General features: G+C 39.0%; 1 protein-coding gene across 5 annotated transcripts in view; it reads left to right on the forward strand.

The window, feature by feature from the left end:
• ATP2B2 (ATPase plasma membrane Ca2+ transporting 2) overlaps nt 1–18,748 on the forward strand; it is a 402,969-nt gene that overhangs the window by 319,787 nt on the left and 64,434 nt on the right. For all 5 annotated transcript variants that reach the window (XM_064723726.1, XM_064723729.1, XM_064723730.1 and 2 more), the window contains 2 exons: nt 78–292; nt 2,102–2,344. In XM_064723726.1, the coding sequence (XP_064579796.1) occupies nt 78–292; nt 2,102–2,344 (458 nt within the window). The remainder of the gene's footprint in view (nt 1–77; nt 293–2,101; nt 2,345–18,748) is intronic.

Here is an 18,748-nt window from a genome sequence, read left to right on the forward strand (position 1 = left end):
TATCAAATCCCAGTTTCTAATTGCTCATGTTCTCAGTGCTGTTTGGGTTTATGGTAACTGGTGATTTCTCCTCGCAGGTCTGGTGATGTCTGCCATCACTGTCATCATCTTGGTACTGTATTTTGCCATTGACACCTTTGTGGTCAACAAGAAGCAGTGGTTGCCTGAGTGCACTCCTGTCTACGTTCAGTATTTTGTTAAATTCTTCATTATTGGTGTTACTGTGCTCGTGGTTGCTGTTCCTGAGGGACTCCCACTTGCTGTCACTATTTCTCTGGCTTATTCTGTAAAGGTAAGAGACATTCAAAATAATCCAGGGAGAAAAGTGCTGTTTGCTTGAGCTCACCACTGAGTTGGTCCCCAGGTTTTATCAGATGGGATGAAAAATGGTCTGAAAATTATGTGCTCAAAATGTTCATGAAATTGCTTTAAAGAACACTTGTATTGAAAGTATTTCTAACAAAAATGCCAATACATCTTTCAGCACATCTCCTTAAAACTGCACAGTGCAGGAATATCAAGCAGTAGAAATACCTACTTAATTTGCAAGGAACCAGGAATTTATTGAGCAGAATGTACTCTGAAAATAGTCCAGTCTTTTGATATAGAATAATTTTGTATTCAAATTTTCTTGTGCAACTATAGAAAGTTTTGACAAGGATTTGAAGTCTTCAGGAACACTTCTCAGAGAAATTGGAGCTTCTCAAAGAAATTAAGAGTTTCACTGAAGCTTTCATGTACTTTTCTTAAATGCAGTTGCAGTTCTTTGAAGTCAATGTAAATGGTTCTATTAGGAAATTAAAGAGGATTAACATCCTGGACTTCAGGATTACTTGAGCAATTTAATTAGATGATTTAAACATTCTGGGAATCTTAGATGAAGATGGTGTAAAGTTGATTTCCATTTAGCATGTAAACAAATTAACTTAGGAAGTTTAGGAAGGAATCTCTTGGCATCTGTGCAGCCAAATATCACAATTATTTAAAAAAGGAGCAAGTCTCAAAGATGGGGTTTTGCTAATGAAGAATGCAGCTGCTTTGAAAATGTTTTCTCATTTTCCTGATGTCCTTCCTCTGCCATCCTTTTTCTCTTCCTTTCTCTTGTGCTTTTCTCCCAAAACGTGTGGTGCTTCTGTGTGCTGCCAGATAATATCCTGGCATTCCAAGCAGTGTAAAGAAAAAAATCCAAAATATTTGCTATAACAATAGTGTTTAAAATCTCTGGTTCCTTTAGCTCATCTTTGCTGTTCCAGCTATTCCTTAAAATGCAAACCTACTGCAAGAAAATTATGCAACTCTTTTTAAAAGTTTATCAAAGGCAAAGTTACCTCAGGGATAGGCACAGCTTTGCTGTCTGTAACTGGGATTTGAGGTTATTGGCCCTCACCAAAGCTCTGATTTAGGGGACGTCATGTTCTCACCAGCAGGACTAACCATGGGCTGATTTCCTTTTAATGGCTAAAAACCTCAAAAGCTGGCATTAAAGGGTTTCTTACTTGGCTTTTGGTGGGTTTTCCCCTCAGAAAATGATGACGGATAACAACCTGTTTCAGCTATTCCTTAAAATTCAAACCTACTACAGGAAAATGATGCATTTCTTTTAGGTTATCAAAGGCAAATTACCTCAGGGAAAGGCAAAGTTACTTCAGGGATAGGCACAGCTTTGCTGTCTATAACTGGGATTTGGGGTTAATTGGCCCTCACCAAAGCTCTGCTTTAGGGGACGTTCTCACCAGCAAGACAAACTGTGGGCTGCTTTCCTTTTTACGACTAAAATCCTATCAAAGTTGACATTGAAGGGTTTCTTACTTGGGTTTTGGTGGGTGCAAACCTTCTGCAGGAAAACGATGCAATTCTTTTAGGCTATCAAAGGCAAAATTACCTCAGGGAAAGGCAAAATTACCTCAGGGAAAGGCAAAGTTACCTCAGGGATAGGCACATCTTTGCTGTCTGTAACCTGGATTTGAGGTTATCGGCCCTCACCAAAGCTCTGCTTTAGGGAATGTTCTCATGTGGGCTGCATTGCTTTTTATGACTAAAATCCTGTCAAAGCTGACATCGAAGGGTTCCTTACTTGGCTTTTGGTGGGTTTTCCCCTCAGAAAATGATGAGGGACAACAACCTGGTGCGGCACCTGGACGCCTGCGAGACCATGGGCAACGCCACGGCCATCTGCTCGGACAAGACGGGCACGCTGACCACCAACCGCATGACCGTGGTGCAGGCCTACGTGGGCGACGTCCACTACAAGGAGATCCCCGACCCCGACTCCATCCCTGCCAAAACCATGGAGCTGCTGGTCAATGCAATCGCTATCAACAGTGCTTACACTACCAAAATTCTGGTGAGTAGGTGCTTGGGTTTTTTGGGGCTGTTAAGTGAGGCCTAGCAGTGATGCCATGTGAGGGCTGAGCTAAAACAGAGGCCAGGCAGAGCTAAAGAATAAATTAGGGATTTATTAAAAGGATCTCCTCAATGGCAGCACAAGAGCCCAGCCAGGACTACACCCAAGATGAACCAAAATGGTCCCAAAATGGTGAACTGGTCACAGGTTTTCTCACTTTCATTAATTTTGGTCTATTAGCATATTGAAATTAATTGTCCAATTACAGCTTTAGGTTAGGAATCCCATCCTTCTTGTTTTTCTCTCTCCAGCCCACACTGTTTGTGCTCTTGGGCTGAGATTTGGATCATTTGTCCTTGGTCCCCAGCTAGAGAAGGAATTGTTTTGTCTCCCTACTCTTTGAAGAGAGTTTACTATTCTCTTATATAAAGCCCAGACCTGTGAATTTTTTGTTTGTATTTTCTATTTTTATTAAGGTTGGGATTGAAGGCACTTGAGACAGTCAGTGAAACAGTCTTACAGCTATGAGTTTGGTAGCTTTTTATTAGAAAGGCACAAAATGCCTTACTAATTACTTAACTATATTTTGTTACAAGGTCTTTTAAGACTAAACAGTCTAATAAGAAATGACACTTAGATTATTTTCTTTTTTAACTTAATAACTGATCTTTTGAAGCTTGCAATGCAGACTTTTATGTTTTATTATAAAATACTACTTAAACTCATGAAGAAGAAGGAAGTAAGTGAAGAGTAACTTGCTTCTACTCTAAAACTTTTATCTTGCTTCATATTTATTTTTATATTCTAAAAGGAGGGTTTAAGTTTGCTACTTTGTGATATTACACACTTTTAACTAACTACACACTTGTAATCTTAGTGCTATTAATTAATTTTGGAAGTCTTTCCTACAGCTTCAGGTTAAATGTAGTGTTTTCTTGTGTCTGAGCCTTTCAGCACAGAAAGTTTAAAATTTTCAGCATCTAGGATTCTAACCCAGATCCACAAATGAAAGCAGCACAGAATCTGAAAAATATAAAAGCTAAAACCTCAGGTATCAGCAGAAAGAGGTATAATTTTTTTAAAGTGTTAATTCCCTAATGTGTTATTGTAAATGATGAAGCATTAAATACTGTTGAGGTCTTCAAAATGAGAACAGGTGCTCTAAAAACTGTATATTTTATTGTTTTTTTCAAGGACAGGGATTTATGTAAGAATGCAAGACCATGAGAAATTAAAAAAACCTCCTGCTGTCATTAGATTGGGGTAGCTCAGTTTTGGTGCAGATAAATTTGGGAACACAAATGTGTTGGTAACACATCTGGTTTTCACTGAGTCTTCATATGTGAAAAATGATTTTTGTGTGTCTAAGAATTTTCAATTAATTCTCAAAGAGCACAAATTGGATTGGTTAAATCAGTAAGGTCAATGACCTTTATTCACTGTGGTTTCAGGTGAGTTACATCCTGAAGTATTTTATTCATTCTGTACAGGAGGCCAGAATGGAAAATATCTGGTTTGCTTGTGGCATTGGATTCTTTTGTACAGAACTAATTAAGAGACTGAATTTTTTTGCAATTCCAATAGATTTGTTCTTTGAAAGGTCAAGCTGAATGTTACTGTTGCTGTACAAATAGATTTTTTTACTTTCTAGTTTATGAATACAAGTATTGTCCTTTTTATAGGTCTGTGCTGAGCTGCAGAATAAAGTCAGATGTGTACTTGATGTTTGTTTTAAAAGTGGTCTCTTAAAATGCAATCAGAGAAAACAAATCCTGTGTGATAACTCATAGTGGATATTTTATGGCAGCAGCTCCTTAAATTTTATTTGTGCATTTCCAAACCAGCAAGAACAGTTTGCTTTTGCTGGGTAATTCCTGCTCTCACAAATCAATGTAATATTTGATTGCTGGGGAGAGGAAAATGCACCTTGGTTATTTAAATGTTTTTACAGCCTCAGTCAGCTCAGGTTCTTCCTCCTGGAGAAAGAGAATAAAACACCCTGAAGAGGCAGGATCAGGACAAGGCAAGGGGTTTGACTTTGGGAAGGCTTTGGGAGAGCATTCCCAGTGTCAGCAGAATTTTCCTCATTCCCAGGGAGCAGCAGGGCAGGCAGGGGTTGGTTTTTCAGTCAGGTGTGACTGGCAGAGGCTTATACAGAGTTTTATATTTTGCTGCTCATTCTGAGATCAAAGCCAGTACCAAAGTGTTTCTGCTCAGCTTCCACACCAGTTCACCCCTCTGAATCCCAGAGTAAGTGGGAAATCATCAGACCTTGCACATCTGCAATATTATGTTTAATAATCTGTCATTTTATTGTGGTTTACTGAAACATTTTTGGTCAATACTGGCTCTAAAATGGTCTCAATATAATTTTTTTTTTCTCTGACTTGGCTTCATTGCTCCTTGTTGGAATTAGTTCTTTGTGCCTATTAAAAAGAGTCAATATTTCAGCATTCAGTGCTTTTTTAGCTTTGCACAGAGACTGATTCTAAACTGATAAAGGGGTGAAATCCTCTGGATGCAGATCAGTGACTACTTGAAAAATCTGTTTAAAATTAATGGAGATCTTTTAGATCTTATGAGCTAAATCTTTGCAATATGGACTCCACGAGAACACAGCTCCAATCTCAGGGGATTTCATTTTATTCACAGTTTATAACAAGCTGACCTTTAAGATGCAGGATATTGTTCCATAGCCCATTTTGCATCCCAAATAAATACAGTAAAAGGCACCTGAGGGAGTTGTTTCCAGGATAAATAGACAGAATTCTTTTCCTTCCTGCTCATACAGAATGCACGCTCGTGCGCTCGTTCTTGCAGCATGTTTAATCAAATTGTGAATTTCAGCTGAAACCCAAAGGGCATTGGAAGGGTTCTGTCGCCAAGAGTGAGTTTTGCATATTCTATTTTTAGCTCTCCAGCTACATGTGCGCTGTAAATTGCTCTTTGTGTGAACTTCTGTTCACAAGGATCACATATGGGACCATAAAATTAGTCAAGATGCTCTGCTGAATGAGAAATATTCCCTCTTGCATTGTCTTTTGATTAAGGGGCAACTGAACCATTGATAAAAATATAAAAAGGGAATAACATCAGTGCTTGGCATAAAAGATTTGAATTTCCCTGAGAAATTAAACACAATTTATTCCAACTGAACAATAGCGTCATTAAATATAGCTCTTTTTACTGCTTTCCAAGATTAAGTTGCTGGGTGAGCTGATTTGGCATCCCTTTAGCTTCAGAGCAACTTTTCTGCTGTTGGTGGGAAAGGAAAGGAAAAAGGAAAGAAGGAAATTTCAGGAAAGGGGAGGAGAGGAAAGGGGAGGGAAGGGAAGGGAAAGGAAGGGAAAGGAAAGGAAAGGAAAGGAAAAAGGAAAGGAAAGGAAAGGAAAGGAAAGGAAAGGAAAGGAAAGGAAAGGAAAGGAAAGGAAAGGAAAGGAAAGGAAGAAAGGAAAGGAAAGGAAAGGAAAGAAGGAAATAGGAAAGGAAAGGAAAGGAAAGGAAAAGGAAAGGAAGGAATTTCAGGAAAGGAAAGGAAATTTCAGGAAAAGGAAAGGAAGAAAATTTCAGGAAAGGAAATTTCAGGAAAGGAAATTTCAGGAAAGGAAATTTCAGGAAAGGAAATTTCAGGAAAGGAAATTTCAGGAAAGGAAAGGAAAGGAAAGGAAAGGAAAGGAAAGGAAAGGAAAGGAAAGGAAAGGAAAGGAAAGGAAAGGAAAGGAAAGGAAAGGAAAGGAAAGGAAAGGAAAGGAAAGGAAAGGAAAGGAAAGGAAAGGAAAGGAAATTCAGGAAAGGAAAGGAAAGGAAAGGAAAGGAAAGGAAATTTCAGGAAAGGAAATTTCAGGAAAGGAAAGGAAATTTCAGGAAAGGAAATTTCAGGAAAGGAAAGGAAATTTCAGGAAAGGAAAGGAAATTTCAGGAAAGGAAAGGAAATTTCAGGAAAGGAAAGGAAATTTCAGGAAAGGAAATTTCAGGAAAGGAAATTTCAGGAAAGGAAATTTCAGGAAAGGAAATTTCAGGAAAGGAAAGGAAATTTCAGGAAAGGAAATTTCAGGAAAGGAAAGGAAAGGAAAGGAAAGGAAAGGAAAGGAAAGGAAAGGAAAAGGAAAGGAAAGGAAAGGAAAGGAAAGAAAGGAAAGGAAAGGAAAGGAAAGGAAAGGAAAGGAAAGGAAAGGAAAGGAAAGGAAAGGAAAGGAAAGGAAAGGAAGAAAAAAGGAAAGGAAAGGAAAGGAAAAAGAAAGGAAAGGAAAGAAAGGAAAGAAAGGAAAGGAAAAGGAAAGAAAGGAAAGGAAATTCAGGAAAAGGAAAGGAAATCAGGAAAGGAAATAGAAAGGAAATTCAGGAAAGGAAAGGAAAAAGGAAAGGAAAAGGAAAGGAAAAAGAAAGGAAAATTGTGAATTGGCAGCAGAAGAGTTTGCAGGAGTTCTCCACATTGTTCTCCTCTATTTACAGGGCGCTTTTCCCTGTTTTTCTGCACCATGTGTGCTCCACACTCCCAAGCTCTGTCCACAGGGAGCTCTGCAGTGCTGGTGTTGGTAGAGAAGGGCTTGAGGGAGTTTTGGTGACAATTCAGCAGTGACCATCCTTCAGCATGTTTGTGTGGAGCTGTTCTCCAGCAAACCTTGGTGTTCAATATTCCTGTTTCCATGTGGAAATCAAACCAGGCTCTGTGCATTCCTGCCTGAGAGCTGTGGTGGGGACTGCAAAGACTCTGAGAGCAAAATTTGCATTTTGGGAATCCTTTGATTGCTCTTGGAGCAGGAGCACATGGATCTTGGATGCCAAGGAGCAGTGATGAACCAAACCCACTGATTCCAACTTTCCTGTGCAGCTCTCGCTTTCATAATTCCAGTTTTAATTAGAGAGGAATTTCTTCTTTTAATTTCCTGGCTGGGTGTGATGTGCCTGATTAAGAAGACACCACAATTAGGGTTTAGCTGAGGGATTTTCAGCACCAGTGGAAAAGTCCCAGCTGGAGCTGTTACTGTGAGGATCTGACACTGACTTTTCATTGGCTGCTTGATGGGTGTGAGGGATAAAAAGCTCCTTTTGCCTGTGCTGGGTGAATATTTGAATTTTTAGTGCTGTTCTGGCTGTGATTTGGTGCATTTGCACAGAGTGGGGCAGGATGTGGTGGCAAACCTTGAACCAAAGGAAGAGATGTCACAGGAAAGTGCAAAACATTCACTCCATTCCATATTCACTCCCTTTTCCCAGAGGAAATAAAATAAAAACATGCTGGTGTATATGTTAGTAAATATTCATCAATTTATGAATGTGAGCTGGGAAAGCTTTTGGGACAAAAGGGCTGTTGTTGGATAAAACCTGAAGGGAAAAATGAAATAAAACACAAAGAATACAGACAATTTTATTGCAGCTGAAAGGCAAAGCATGTAGATGAAAAAATATCAGACACTCATAATATATAGAAGCCATAAGAAGCAATGACATTCTACAAAGGTGAAATGTTGAAAGGAGGAAAAATAAGATTTTAACACAATCTTGCTGCTTTGCTAGGATTGATGGAAATCTGTTGCTGGTATTGGGAACATGGATGTGGTAGCCAGGAAAAAGTTCTTTTTATTTGGGAGAAGATATTTGCATCCCAAGCAAGAACAGCTCTCTGATTATTGGGAGACAAAATGTTCCTGTCAGGAGCAGCCTTTGAGAAGGTGTGCAAAGTGCAAAATATGCTTCTTTCTTTGAGATTGATTTATTTTTTTATTCAAAGACTGAATTTTATTCATCAAATACTTGAGTAATCTTGTCTTTATAAAGATCATTTATTTATTTTTTTTATTCAAAGACTGAATTTTATTCCTTAAATACTTGAATAATCTTGACTTTATAGAGATTATTTATTCATTTTTTAATTCAAAGACTGAAATTTATTCATCAAATACTTCAATAATTTGAAATTTTAAAAAAAAAATTAATCAGATAAAAATAGTCTCAATAATAATTATATGTATATGTATATATATATGTATGTGTATATATATATATGTGTATATATATATATATGTGTGTGTGTGTGTATATATATATATATAGTTTAGGCAATACAAAATTCCTGGCATTTCCTTTTACTCTTCATAATTCCAATGATTTCAATATAGTAAGGTCTTCTAAAAAAAAACCAACTTTAAACATTTTTTAGGAATATAGACATTTGGAAGTTTCCTAGCAATAATTTCAAAACTTGAGATGTAGCAGGTATATTTAAGGATTTTTCCATACATTTCCCCACGTTTTGTGTAAAGTTTTTCATGATGGGAAGGAGGATTGAAATGTCACTTTTTAAACAATGGTTGCTTGTGGCTTATCTGACACAGAATAGACTTTGCCTTTATCTATTTATATTTATATGTATATATATTTTTTTTTTTAATGTGTCTCTGTACTTATTTGCAGTTTGGCTTTGCAAATAGAAAGGAAGATGGAGACCCTGAGTGTTTAGGAAAGGTTTTTTAAATTTCATTTTTAAAAAAGCTCAAGCCCCAACAGGTCACACCTATCAAGAGAAAATCAGGGAATTTCTGTGCCCTGAGGCTGCAGCAGCAGAGCTGTCTGCCAGGGGCTCTCTGCTAAACGAAATTGCTGTTCTGTGTCACTGGAATTCCCTTTTTTATTCCAAGGAGAACCATAAAGAAACAGCTTTTGACCTCCAAACTGCCTTTTTGAGTTATTCTGTCATATGGAATTGCAAAGATATTTTTACTCACAGGGTTTGCTTAAAACCTGTTCTCAAGCTCTTTGTTTCTTGTGCTAAAGAACAGATGATTTTCCCATTTATTTTTCTGCATGTGGAGGTTCAAACCTTCTCTTATTTCATCCAGCTCAGTTCCCCCATTGCTGCTAAAAATGATAAATACTTAAAATAAATATCAAAAATAAATTAAAAAAACTTTAAAAAAATAAATCAAAATAAATAAAAAGCCCTCTAGACACAAAATATGAGGACAGAAATGGCCACAAAAGTGGAAAAAAATAAATTAGTAAAGATAGATTGAGGAAAAATTTAATTTATGATAATTTCAATGAGAACAGAGTCTGTGGCATGGCCTAAATGCTGTTTTTTCCTTCTGCCACTGACATCAAAGCACAAGTGGCAGCTCCAGCTGTTGATTGGAAGTGTTTGGAAAAGATCAATCATTGATTTATCAGGGGGTCAAGTCCAGGCTGAGCTGCCTGGGCCAGAGCTGTGGGGGCGGAAGAGAGGATGGGAAAAGGAAAAACAGAGTTGTAGGGAGGGTAAATTGAGGGGGAAAAGGGAAGAGTGGTATGGAAAGGAAGGGAAAAGAGGGGAGGAAAGGAGAGAGGAAGGAATTCAGGGAAGGAGGGGAGGGAAGAGGAGGAAGGGAAGGAAGGAAAGGAAAGGAAAGGAAGGGAAGGAAGGAAAGGAGAAGGAAAGGAAGGAAGGAAGGGAAAGGAAAGGAAAGGAAAGGAAAGGAAAGGAAAGGAAAGGAAAGGAAAGGAAAGGAAAGGAAAGGAAAGGAAAGGAAAGGAAAGAAAGGAAAGGAAAGAAGGAAAGGAAAGGGAAGGGATTTCAGGAAAGGAAAGGAAAGGAAATTCAGGAAAGGAAAGGAAAGGAATTAGGAAAGGAAAGGAAATTTCAGGAAAGAAGGAAAGGAAATTTCAGGAAAGAAATTTCAGGAAAGGAAATTTCAGGAAGGAAAGGAAATTTCAGGAAAGGAAATTTCAGGAAAGGAAAGGAAAGGAAATTTCAGGAAAGGAAAGGAAAGGAAATTTCAGGAAAGGAAATTTCAGGAAAGGAAATTTCAGGAAAGGAAATTTCAGGAAAGGAAATTTCAGGAAAGGAAAGGAAAGGAAAGGAAAGGAAAGGAAAGGAAAGGAAAGGAAAGGAAAGGAAAGGAAAGGAAAGGAAAGGAAAGGAAAGGAAAGGAAAGGAAAGGAAAGGAAAGGAAAGGAAAGGAAAGGAAAGGGAAATTGTGAATTGGCAGCAGAAGAGTTTGCAGGAGTTCTCCACATTGTTCTCCTCTATTCACAGGGAGCTTTTCCCTGTTTTTCTGCACCATGTGTGCCCACACTCCCAAGCTCTGTCCACAGGGAGCTCTGCAGTGCTGGTGTTGGTAGAGAAGGGCTTGAGGGAGTTTTGGTGACAATTCAGCAGTGACCATCCTTCAGCATGTTTGTTTAGCTCTGCTTCCTTTGCTCAGGCAATGCTCAAAAGCAAATTCTCCCTTCAGACACTCTGTCACGATTTCATAATTTGTGTTTAAGGCTGGTAAGGAGGAGAAGTGCTATTTGACAGGTATTTTATGGAAGGAGAGGTCTGTCCAAGGTTTTATCCTCACAGGAAATCAGTAAACAGTAAGAAATGTTAATGTTTTCATCTTAGCCCATGTAATGACATTGGAGCAGCACATTGGTGCCACTGGTTTTGGATGAGGGAGGAGAAACAGGCTGGAATCACCTTCCTGAGCTGTGGAATGCATTTGGAGTCCTAAAATCCTCTCCTTCCTGAAAATGGCTCAGGAAAATGTACTGGGAGGAACTGGTGCAGAAATTCAAGATCCTTGTTTCATTCCCTGTCTGAGAAACACCAAGGGAATTTGGGGCAACTCATAAAAAAAACAGGTTTTGTAGTTGGGATCCTGCAGCCATAGGGGTACAATAAATTACTAAATATAGGATATCAGGAGAAACACAGAGGAAAATCTGCTTAGCAGAAAATCAGATTTACTTATGGGCATAACCTCCAGCTCTTCCTAAAAGTGAAGGCTTTAAAAATCACGGTTTCCTGCAAGATGCTCCACAGTGTTTCCATTTGGATTTATAAATATTGCTTCTTGTTGTCTGAGCTTTCCTTTTCCTTTTCCTTTTCCTTTTCCTTTTCCTTTTCCTTTTCCTTTTCCTTTTCCTTTTCCTTTTCCTTTTCCTTTTCCTTTTCCTTTTCCTTTTCCTTTTCCTTTTCCTTTTCCTTTTCCTTTTCCTTTCCCTTTCCCTTTCCCTTTCCCTTTCCCTTTCCCTTTCCCTTTCCCTTTCCCTTTTTCTTTTTCTTTTTCTTTTTCACAAAATATGTTGGTACAGTGAATGATTTGAATGTGTTGTGCTTCTTTTCCTGCCTCTGAAACCCTGTGTGATTTTCAGGGTGGGTTTAGATCAGGAAAGGCATCCCAAGAATCAAACAGCTTCTGGATAGTGCTGCAAGTCATTTATTGGCTGCTTTCAGCACATTAGTTTGGGCTGGAAATTTGTGAAATTTTTCTTTTTGAAGAGCTCAGGTGACAGAGTTAAAATATTGTCTCTTCATACAATATTTTGTATTGTATTAGCAGATACAATAAGAAAATATTGTATCTGTTATACAATATAACAGATTGTATAACAGATACAATATTTTGTTAATTCCAGCTAAATGGTGCATTTGAGCCATTAAAAATGAAAAAATTTGGTTGATTTGGTTGAAAATTGATTAAACTGATTATTAAAAGTCTATATATTATTTAAGAGGTTTCATTTCCTATGGAAAACAATTCCTATTTTAGGTAAATTTATATCTCAATCTTATTTTTTGTATTTTGTTCCCAGTGTTACACAACTGTGTAAGCAGTTATAAATTATGGATGGGAACAGACAATGCAGGCCAGAGAATCTTTCTAAATATAAGCAAGACAATCATTACCCAAAAAAATCCCCCCCAACATATTGAAAACTTTCTCTAAAGCCCTTGGTAAGCATTTTCTGAGGATAAATTAAGCAGGGGAAAAAACCCCTCAACCTATATTGTCCATCTTATTTACTGTGTAAATAATAATTATTAGGGATAATAGATGATGCAGTTAATTGTGGTGGTAATTAGCAGCAAAGTAATGATCTTCACACATCACTTGCCATTGGAGTTGAGTGGGATGGGAGGTACAAAACCAGCTTTTCTCCCTAAATTAGCAGCTGACTTCATAATTGAAATCATTGTGTTTAGGCAGGGCTGGGCTGTGGGAAGCCGGGACAGCTCCTGATCCACCCCTGACCCTTCTGGCAGGGGCAGGAGGGGTTTGGATTGCCAAAAACGCTGGGTTTGAACGGAATCTCCTTTTCTTGTGAGTTGGGAGGGGTGGGATGGGGTCAGCTGCCAAAGAAGAGGGGATTTGGGGGAAGAAAAGGGGATTTAGGAGCAGAAAAGGGGCATTTGGGAGAAGAGGAGGTGATTTTGGGAGCAGAAGAGGGAGATTTGGGAGAAGAGGGGATTTGGGAGAAGAGGGGATTTAGGAGCAGAAAAGGGGCATTTGGGAGAAGAGGAGGTGATTTTGGGAGCAGAAGAGGGAGATTTGGGAGAAGAGGGGATTTGGGAGAAGAGGGAGATTTAGGGGCAGAAGAGGGGGATTTTGGAGAAAAAGAGAGAATTTGGGAGCAGGAGAGGAGAATTTGGGAGCAGAAGAGGGGGGTTTGGGGGCAGAAGAGGTGATTTTGGGAGAAAAAGCGGATTTGGGGGCAGAAGAGTGACATTTGGGAGCAGAGATGGGGATTTGGGGCAGAACAGGGGTATTTGGGAGCAGAAGAGAGGATTTGGGAGAAAAAGAGGGGATTTGGGAACAGAAGAGGAGAATTTAGGAGCAGAAGAGGGGGTTTGAGAGCAGAAGAGGGGGATTTGGGAGCAGGGATGGGGGATTTGGGAGAAGAGGTGATTTTGGGAGCAGAAGAGGAGGATCTGGGAGAAGAAGAGGGGGATTTGGGAGCAGAAGAGGACATTTGTGAGAAAAAGAGGGTATTTGGGGGCAGAAGAGGAGGGTCTGGGAGCAGAAGAGGGGATTTGGAAGAAGAGGGGGATTTGGCAGCAGGGATGACAGGTTTGGGAACAGAAGAGGAGGATTTGGGAGCAGAAGAGGGGATTTGGGGCATGAGATTTCATCACCTTTATTTCCTCAAGTGACAGAGCCCATGGTAACAAACACCTTCATCCTGGCCTCCTTTGCCTGCAGTTTGGTCATTGCAGATTCCATCACTTCCTGATGGATCAATATTCGCTGCAAGCTTTTAAGCAGTCTAAAATCACTTGGAAGCTCTTTATTTATTATAATATCATTTTATACATTTGGGGTTTTTCCCCCCTTTCTTGCTGGTATGCAAATGAGTAAATTAGATTTTTGAACTAGCTATGATGCAACAAATGTTTTTCAAACTAGAATTTTCTTTTATGTTATTTATCTTATAGTCACATTCTTATTCTGCACAAATCTTGTCCTGGCATGAGAAAATTCACGTGTGGGGATAACCTCCAAAAGTGCAGCCTTTAAAAATCAGTGTTTCCACAGTATTTTCATAGGGGTTTATAAATATTGCTTTTTGGCTGAGTATTTTAGGACTCCTTTTTTTCTTTATTTTTTTTTTCCCACAAAAATGCTGCACAATGAATGACTGGAGTGTGTTGGGCTCCTTTTCACCTTGCTGAGGTGAAGCCATCACGCCTCGGAGCTGATGGATGTGCTGGTAGCACTTTTCAGGGAATATTCTCAGCGAACGTTTTCCTGCTGGGAGCTTTTGTTTTCACATGAGTTGGTGTAAACCAATTACTTCAGGCACATTTTGGTTTAATGTGAGTTTTCTTTGTGCTCTCAGTCATAGGGACAGGGAGATAATGCCTTCCAATGTGATGATTTAATCCCAATTTCACAGAAAATGGGGGTGCTTTTATGAGGTACACAAACCGGCTGATTAGAAATCAATGTGGCGGGTGAATCACCTCCTAATGAAATAGGGAATTAATTCCCTTTCACATTTATGTTGTGTAAATATATCGTTTATATACAATGCAGTTTTAGTATGATTTTTTTTACTCTCAGAGCTCCAATGTGGTTTATTCCTCTGGGGGGAAAATTCAGCAATCACCATAAACTGCAAATGGTACAAGATCTGAAGTGCAATGGATCAGGAATAAAGTCTGACAGGAAATGTGTTGATTTCAGAGCAATAAATGCAGGAGTTATTTGCAGACTTGAACAAGTCTCTAAATTGACTTTCATTGATGTGCTTTGTGACTGACCTTGCACTTCACAAGATCTATTAATTTGCTTTTAATGGAAGCAAAATTATATTGGTTTTGAGTCCCAGATAACTTAGAAAATCAGTGTTAAATGTATGATCAGTAAAATCAATGCTTCAATTTCCAGTTCCTGCTTTCTCCTGCAGGTAGAGCCCATTTTTCTGTCAAGCTTGCAGTTTTCTCTTGTGTGTGAAGCTTTTGGCTCCTTTGGGATACAACCAATTTTATGTCTGGGTTATTTGTGGGTGTGGGAAGGTGTCCAAAAATCCTGGGCATTTCTGCCTTTAGGACAGCAAAAGCTCTAGGATGGGTGGAAACTTGGAGAATTGTTCCCAGGGATCCAGGAGGGGCTCTGGCTTCCCAAAGGCACGGGGCTGTGATGGATCCACATTCCCAGGGCCATGGGACTGACAGGGAGCAGGCAGGATGTGTGTCCCAAAAAATCCTTTTCCCAGCTGGAGCCTTGCAGAGGAAACAGGAGGTTTTCAAATTTTATAAGGATTATTTTAACTTAGCCATCTAGTCCCTTAGCATCACTGAAAAAGTGACAGAGCTGCTGTGCAGACACCTTGCATGGAAAAGAACCTTCTAAAAATTATAAAAAATTAAGATAGAGGGAATAAAAAAATGTGAGCCTGCCTTCAATAAATGGAATGGGATAAATTGAAGAAATCTGTGAGCCTACCTTAAAAAATTGAAGAAATGGAATGGGATAAGTGGAAGAAATGGAATGAGGTAAATGGAATAAATATGTGAGCCTGCCTTAATCGATGGAAGAAATGGAATGGGGTAAATGGAATAAATATGTGAGCCTGCCTTAATCGATGGAAGAAATGGAATGGGGTAAATGGAATAAACCTGTGAGCCTGCCTTACCTGTGCAGGTGCAAACACACAGAGCAGCAGAGTGTGCCTGGCTCCTGGTGAGTCCTTGTGGGGACATTGGGACGCCTTTTCCTTGGGAAATTCTGGATGAGAGTTGGGCAGAGGATGTGGCTCATTGGCCATAGCACCAAGGAAAGCCTTGAGCATGCTAAACAGCTCCACTGCAGATTTTTTTTCTATGCCACTTTTATTTTTCTGTCATTTCCATTTATTCCATTTCCCCTCACTCCAAAGGCTGGCAGTGCTCAGTGCTGGTGTGATAGGGGCTGTGCATTTGGAAGAGGTGAGAAATGAGATTTTTTTCTGGGAGAATTTTTTCTCTGAAAGAAGGACAGGATGTTCCAGCTCTCCATCACTGCTGTCCCGTTTCCTCCTGAATGAATAATCAGGCACAAATTGGCTGCAGCCTCCGTCTGCTGCTCTGCCCAGCCAAGGCATCACTCCTGGTGTCCTGACAAGGAGAGGGCCTGGCCAGAGGACTGAATTTACAATGCATCCCAAACATTATCCCACCAATCATGCAAAAAAAAAATCCCTCTGAGAAAATATATTAGCCAAGCATGGCTCTGACAGATTATCTCCACTTGAGCTCATCCATTTGCCTCCCAAACCCCAAATGGAACGGACCCAAACCAATTTAAAAATAGTGGCAGCTGATACGTGCTGCTAAAGAGGAGCACATTTTGTATCAACTCTTGGTGGTTTTGGACTCCTTTGGAGATGGGTGCTTGAAGAACCCTTCTCCTTACTCTGGAAATGAGTCCTATTAACAGAGATCTGTAATTATGATGGGCTATAATCAGGAGCTTCAATCAAGTGAAAAAACTTCCTTTTCCATGTGGCTACATTTGCTTTGCACTCACTAAATTTAGCTCCTTCCACTGTACTAATTGTTTGTAGCTGTGGTGCCACCAGAAAGGCAGCAAGGATTAAGATGAATCTTTGCTTTGGTTTGGTCTTTCTAGAAATTTATTTCCCCATCTGGTTCTATTTAATAGAAAAACAGACAATCCCCAGAGTATTGATAAGTTTTCTGCACGTGAAAACTGGATGGACAGATCAGCCACCTGTAAATTCGCTTTCTTTTATGGAAATTCAGGTTTTTGATTCCTGTAAATTCTCTTTCTTTTATGGAAATTCAGGTTTTTGATGCACATCTTTAAAGGTCAGGCATTTTCTGTTATTTAATGCATGATTAATTTCTTGTACATTATGATTATTATCACATTATGATTATTATCACAGTTCATATTTTTCAGATGGTGGATTTTTGTGCAAGGGGATGTTTGGTTGATTGGTTTTCCCACTCCTAATTAGCTAAAAGAAGCATAGAGGAGTCAATACAAATAGAAATGAGAGTGGATATATGTAGATACCATAGAATAGGTGACAGATTTTACACTTTGTAGTTGAAATTCATGCATGATGGCCAGACAAAAACAGGCATGAGAAGAAACTCGGGCTACCAGTGGAGGTGGTTTTAAAAATGTGATTAATTTTGATTAAAAGAGTAAAATAATTAATAAAAGGTGATGAGATTTGAGGAACACGTGGTCAGAATCATTGAATACTACTATTGGCTTGGTGGGAGAAAGGATTGAGATGTGAGGGAAAAATCTGTTGATAAATGATTTAAATGTGTAGTAGAGTGGCTCCAAGGACATTTTCCAAACGTACAGATGCTGCTTAGACTGAAGAAAATGTATCTCTGCTTCCTTAAACCTAAAAGATGAGGTTTCAGCCCGAAAGCAGTTGCTTGAAGGCTTTTACTGTTGGTCAACCCCATGTAAATCCCAGTGTCGGGTCTAATTTGGAAATATGCTTTTGGAACTGGGGACATTGCCTTGGAACTGGAGTTTTCCTCCATGATCCAGGCGGTTTCTGTCCTGTTTGCTCTGCCTGCAGCTCTCTCAGAGCCAGCCCAGGTCCAACAGGCAGTAAAACCTGAGTTTAACAGATCCAACCCAAGGTAGCAGCCCTTGGGTGCCATTAATTACAGCCCTGCCATTAAGTGCAATTTCTCCTTTGAAATGAAAGATGCTCAGCTTGGTTGTTGCTCATGACAATTTGGGGAGTGTTTGCCAAAGGTATTGAAGAATTCATTAGAAATTTAGAAAAATCTCTTAATCTGCTTCTTATTTTTGACAGTTTGGTTTAGAAATTGTCCCTTTGTCACTGTGGTCTGAGTTCTGCTGATATTGGTGACAGGAGAAGTGCTGAGGCTTTCTTTACAGCAAACTCAAACAGAATCCTTTTACTAAGACTATATTTAAACTAAATTAGTTGTTGATTAAAGTAAGTTAATAACAATTGCTTTGGTTAATTACTTTGATTATATAGGTTACTTGTCAACGGTTCTTGTTGCACTTAAAGCTGGGACGGTGCCAGGATAAATCCAACCCTTGCCAGTTCCCTGGGGCTGCACAAAAGGACAGGAGTGCAGGTTTTTAGTGGCCATGTCTGGAAAGGGAATAGGGAATATTCCAAATTTAGAGCTAAATTGTCATGAAATGGCACATTTAAGGGAGTGTAGGAATGGGTTTGATCAATAACAATAGGAAGGTCCCTAAATAACACAGATGAATAATATCTTATAGTGCAGAAAATATGCCAAGACTCCTCTGAGGGAAATGTGGAGAAAAATCTGTGCCAGTAAAATTCAGTTGAATCTCATCTGGAAACCAAGGCTGGAGGATTCTAATCATAATTAAGGATTGATCAGTAGTGTCATAACAAGGCAGAGTTCCTGCTTTGCACTGTGGTGTGGTGCATTAATGTACCCCTGGTTAAACCCAGCCATGAATTATTGTCATTTGGAATGGAGAGATTTTTCATAATTAGTTTTGGTTTTTAAATTAAAAGACTTCCAGCCTTCTGTTTTAATTATTTTTGTCTTGAAAATAATTTGACAATTTATTACAAAAGGAAAAAGTTCAAATGAGAGAACCAGAAAGGATTAGGAGATGGAGAGGAATAATTCATATCTTTATGTTATGGAGTCACAGCTCAACTGTGATGTATAAATGTAAAATCTCTGTCAGTGTTTGGTTCCTTGGAATAGGTATTGTTAAATTACATGTGCAGGACCTTATGAATAGATATTCTTAATTTTTAAAAGTTATCAGTTGTTTTATTTATAGTTTGAAATCAGAAAACCTTGCTCTGGTCCAAATTAAATTAATTGCATCAATGCATGTGGTTAAATTAAGCTTTGTTAACTACTTCTGCTAGAGCTATCCCTCTATTTATCTGGTTGTGAAACTGAAAGAAATAGTAATTTTTGTTTGAATTAGTGGTGAGGGTGGTCAAACATTGGCACAGGTTGCTCACAGAATTGTGGAGTCTCCTTCTCTGCAGATATTCAGAATCCCACTGGACACAGCCCTGAGCAACTCCCTAATTTTTTAAAAAATGTGTACAAACCTGACATATCCATCTTAAATCAGTGAGAAGAATCGACAATTTTCATGTTTGTGGAAGTATTTTTTTGCCTTTTTTTTTTAAAGTGAATCAAAG

Source organism: Zonotrichia leucophrys, chromosome 12, assembly GCF_028769735.1.
Source record: "Zonotrichia leucophrys gambelii isolate GWCS_2022_RI chromosome 12, RI_Zleu_2.0, whole genome shotgun sequence".
Taxonomy (NCBI): Eukaryota; Metazoa; Chordata; class Aves; order Passeriformes; family Passerellidae; genus Zonotrichia; species Zonotrichia leucophrys.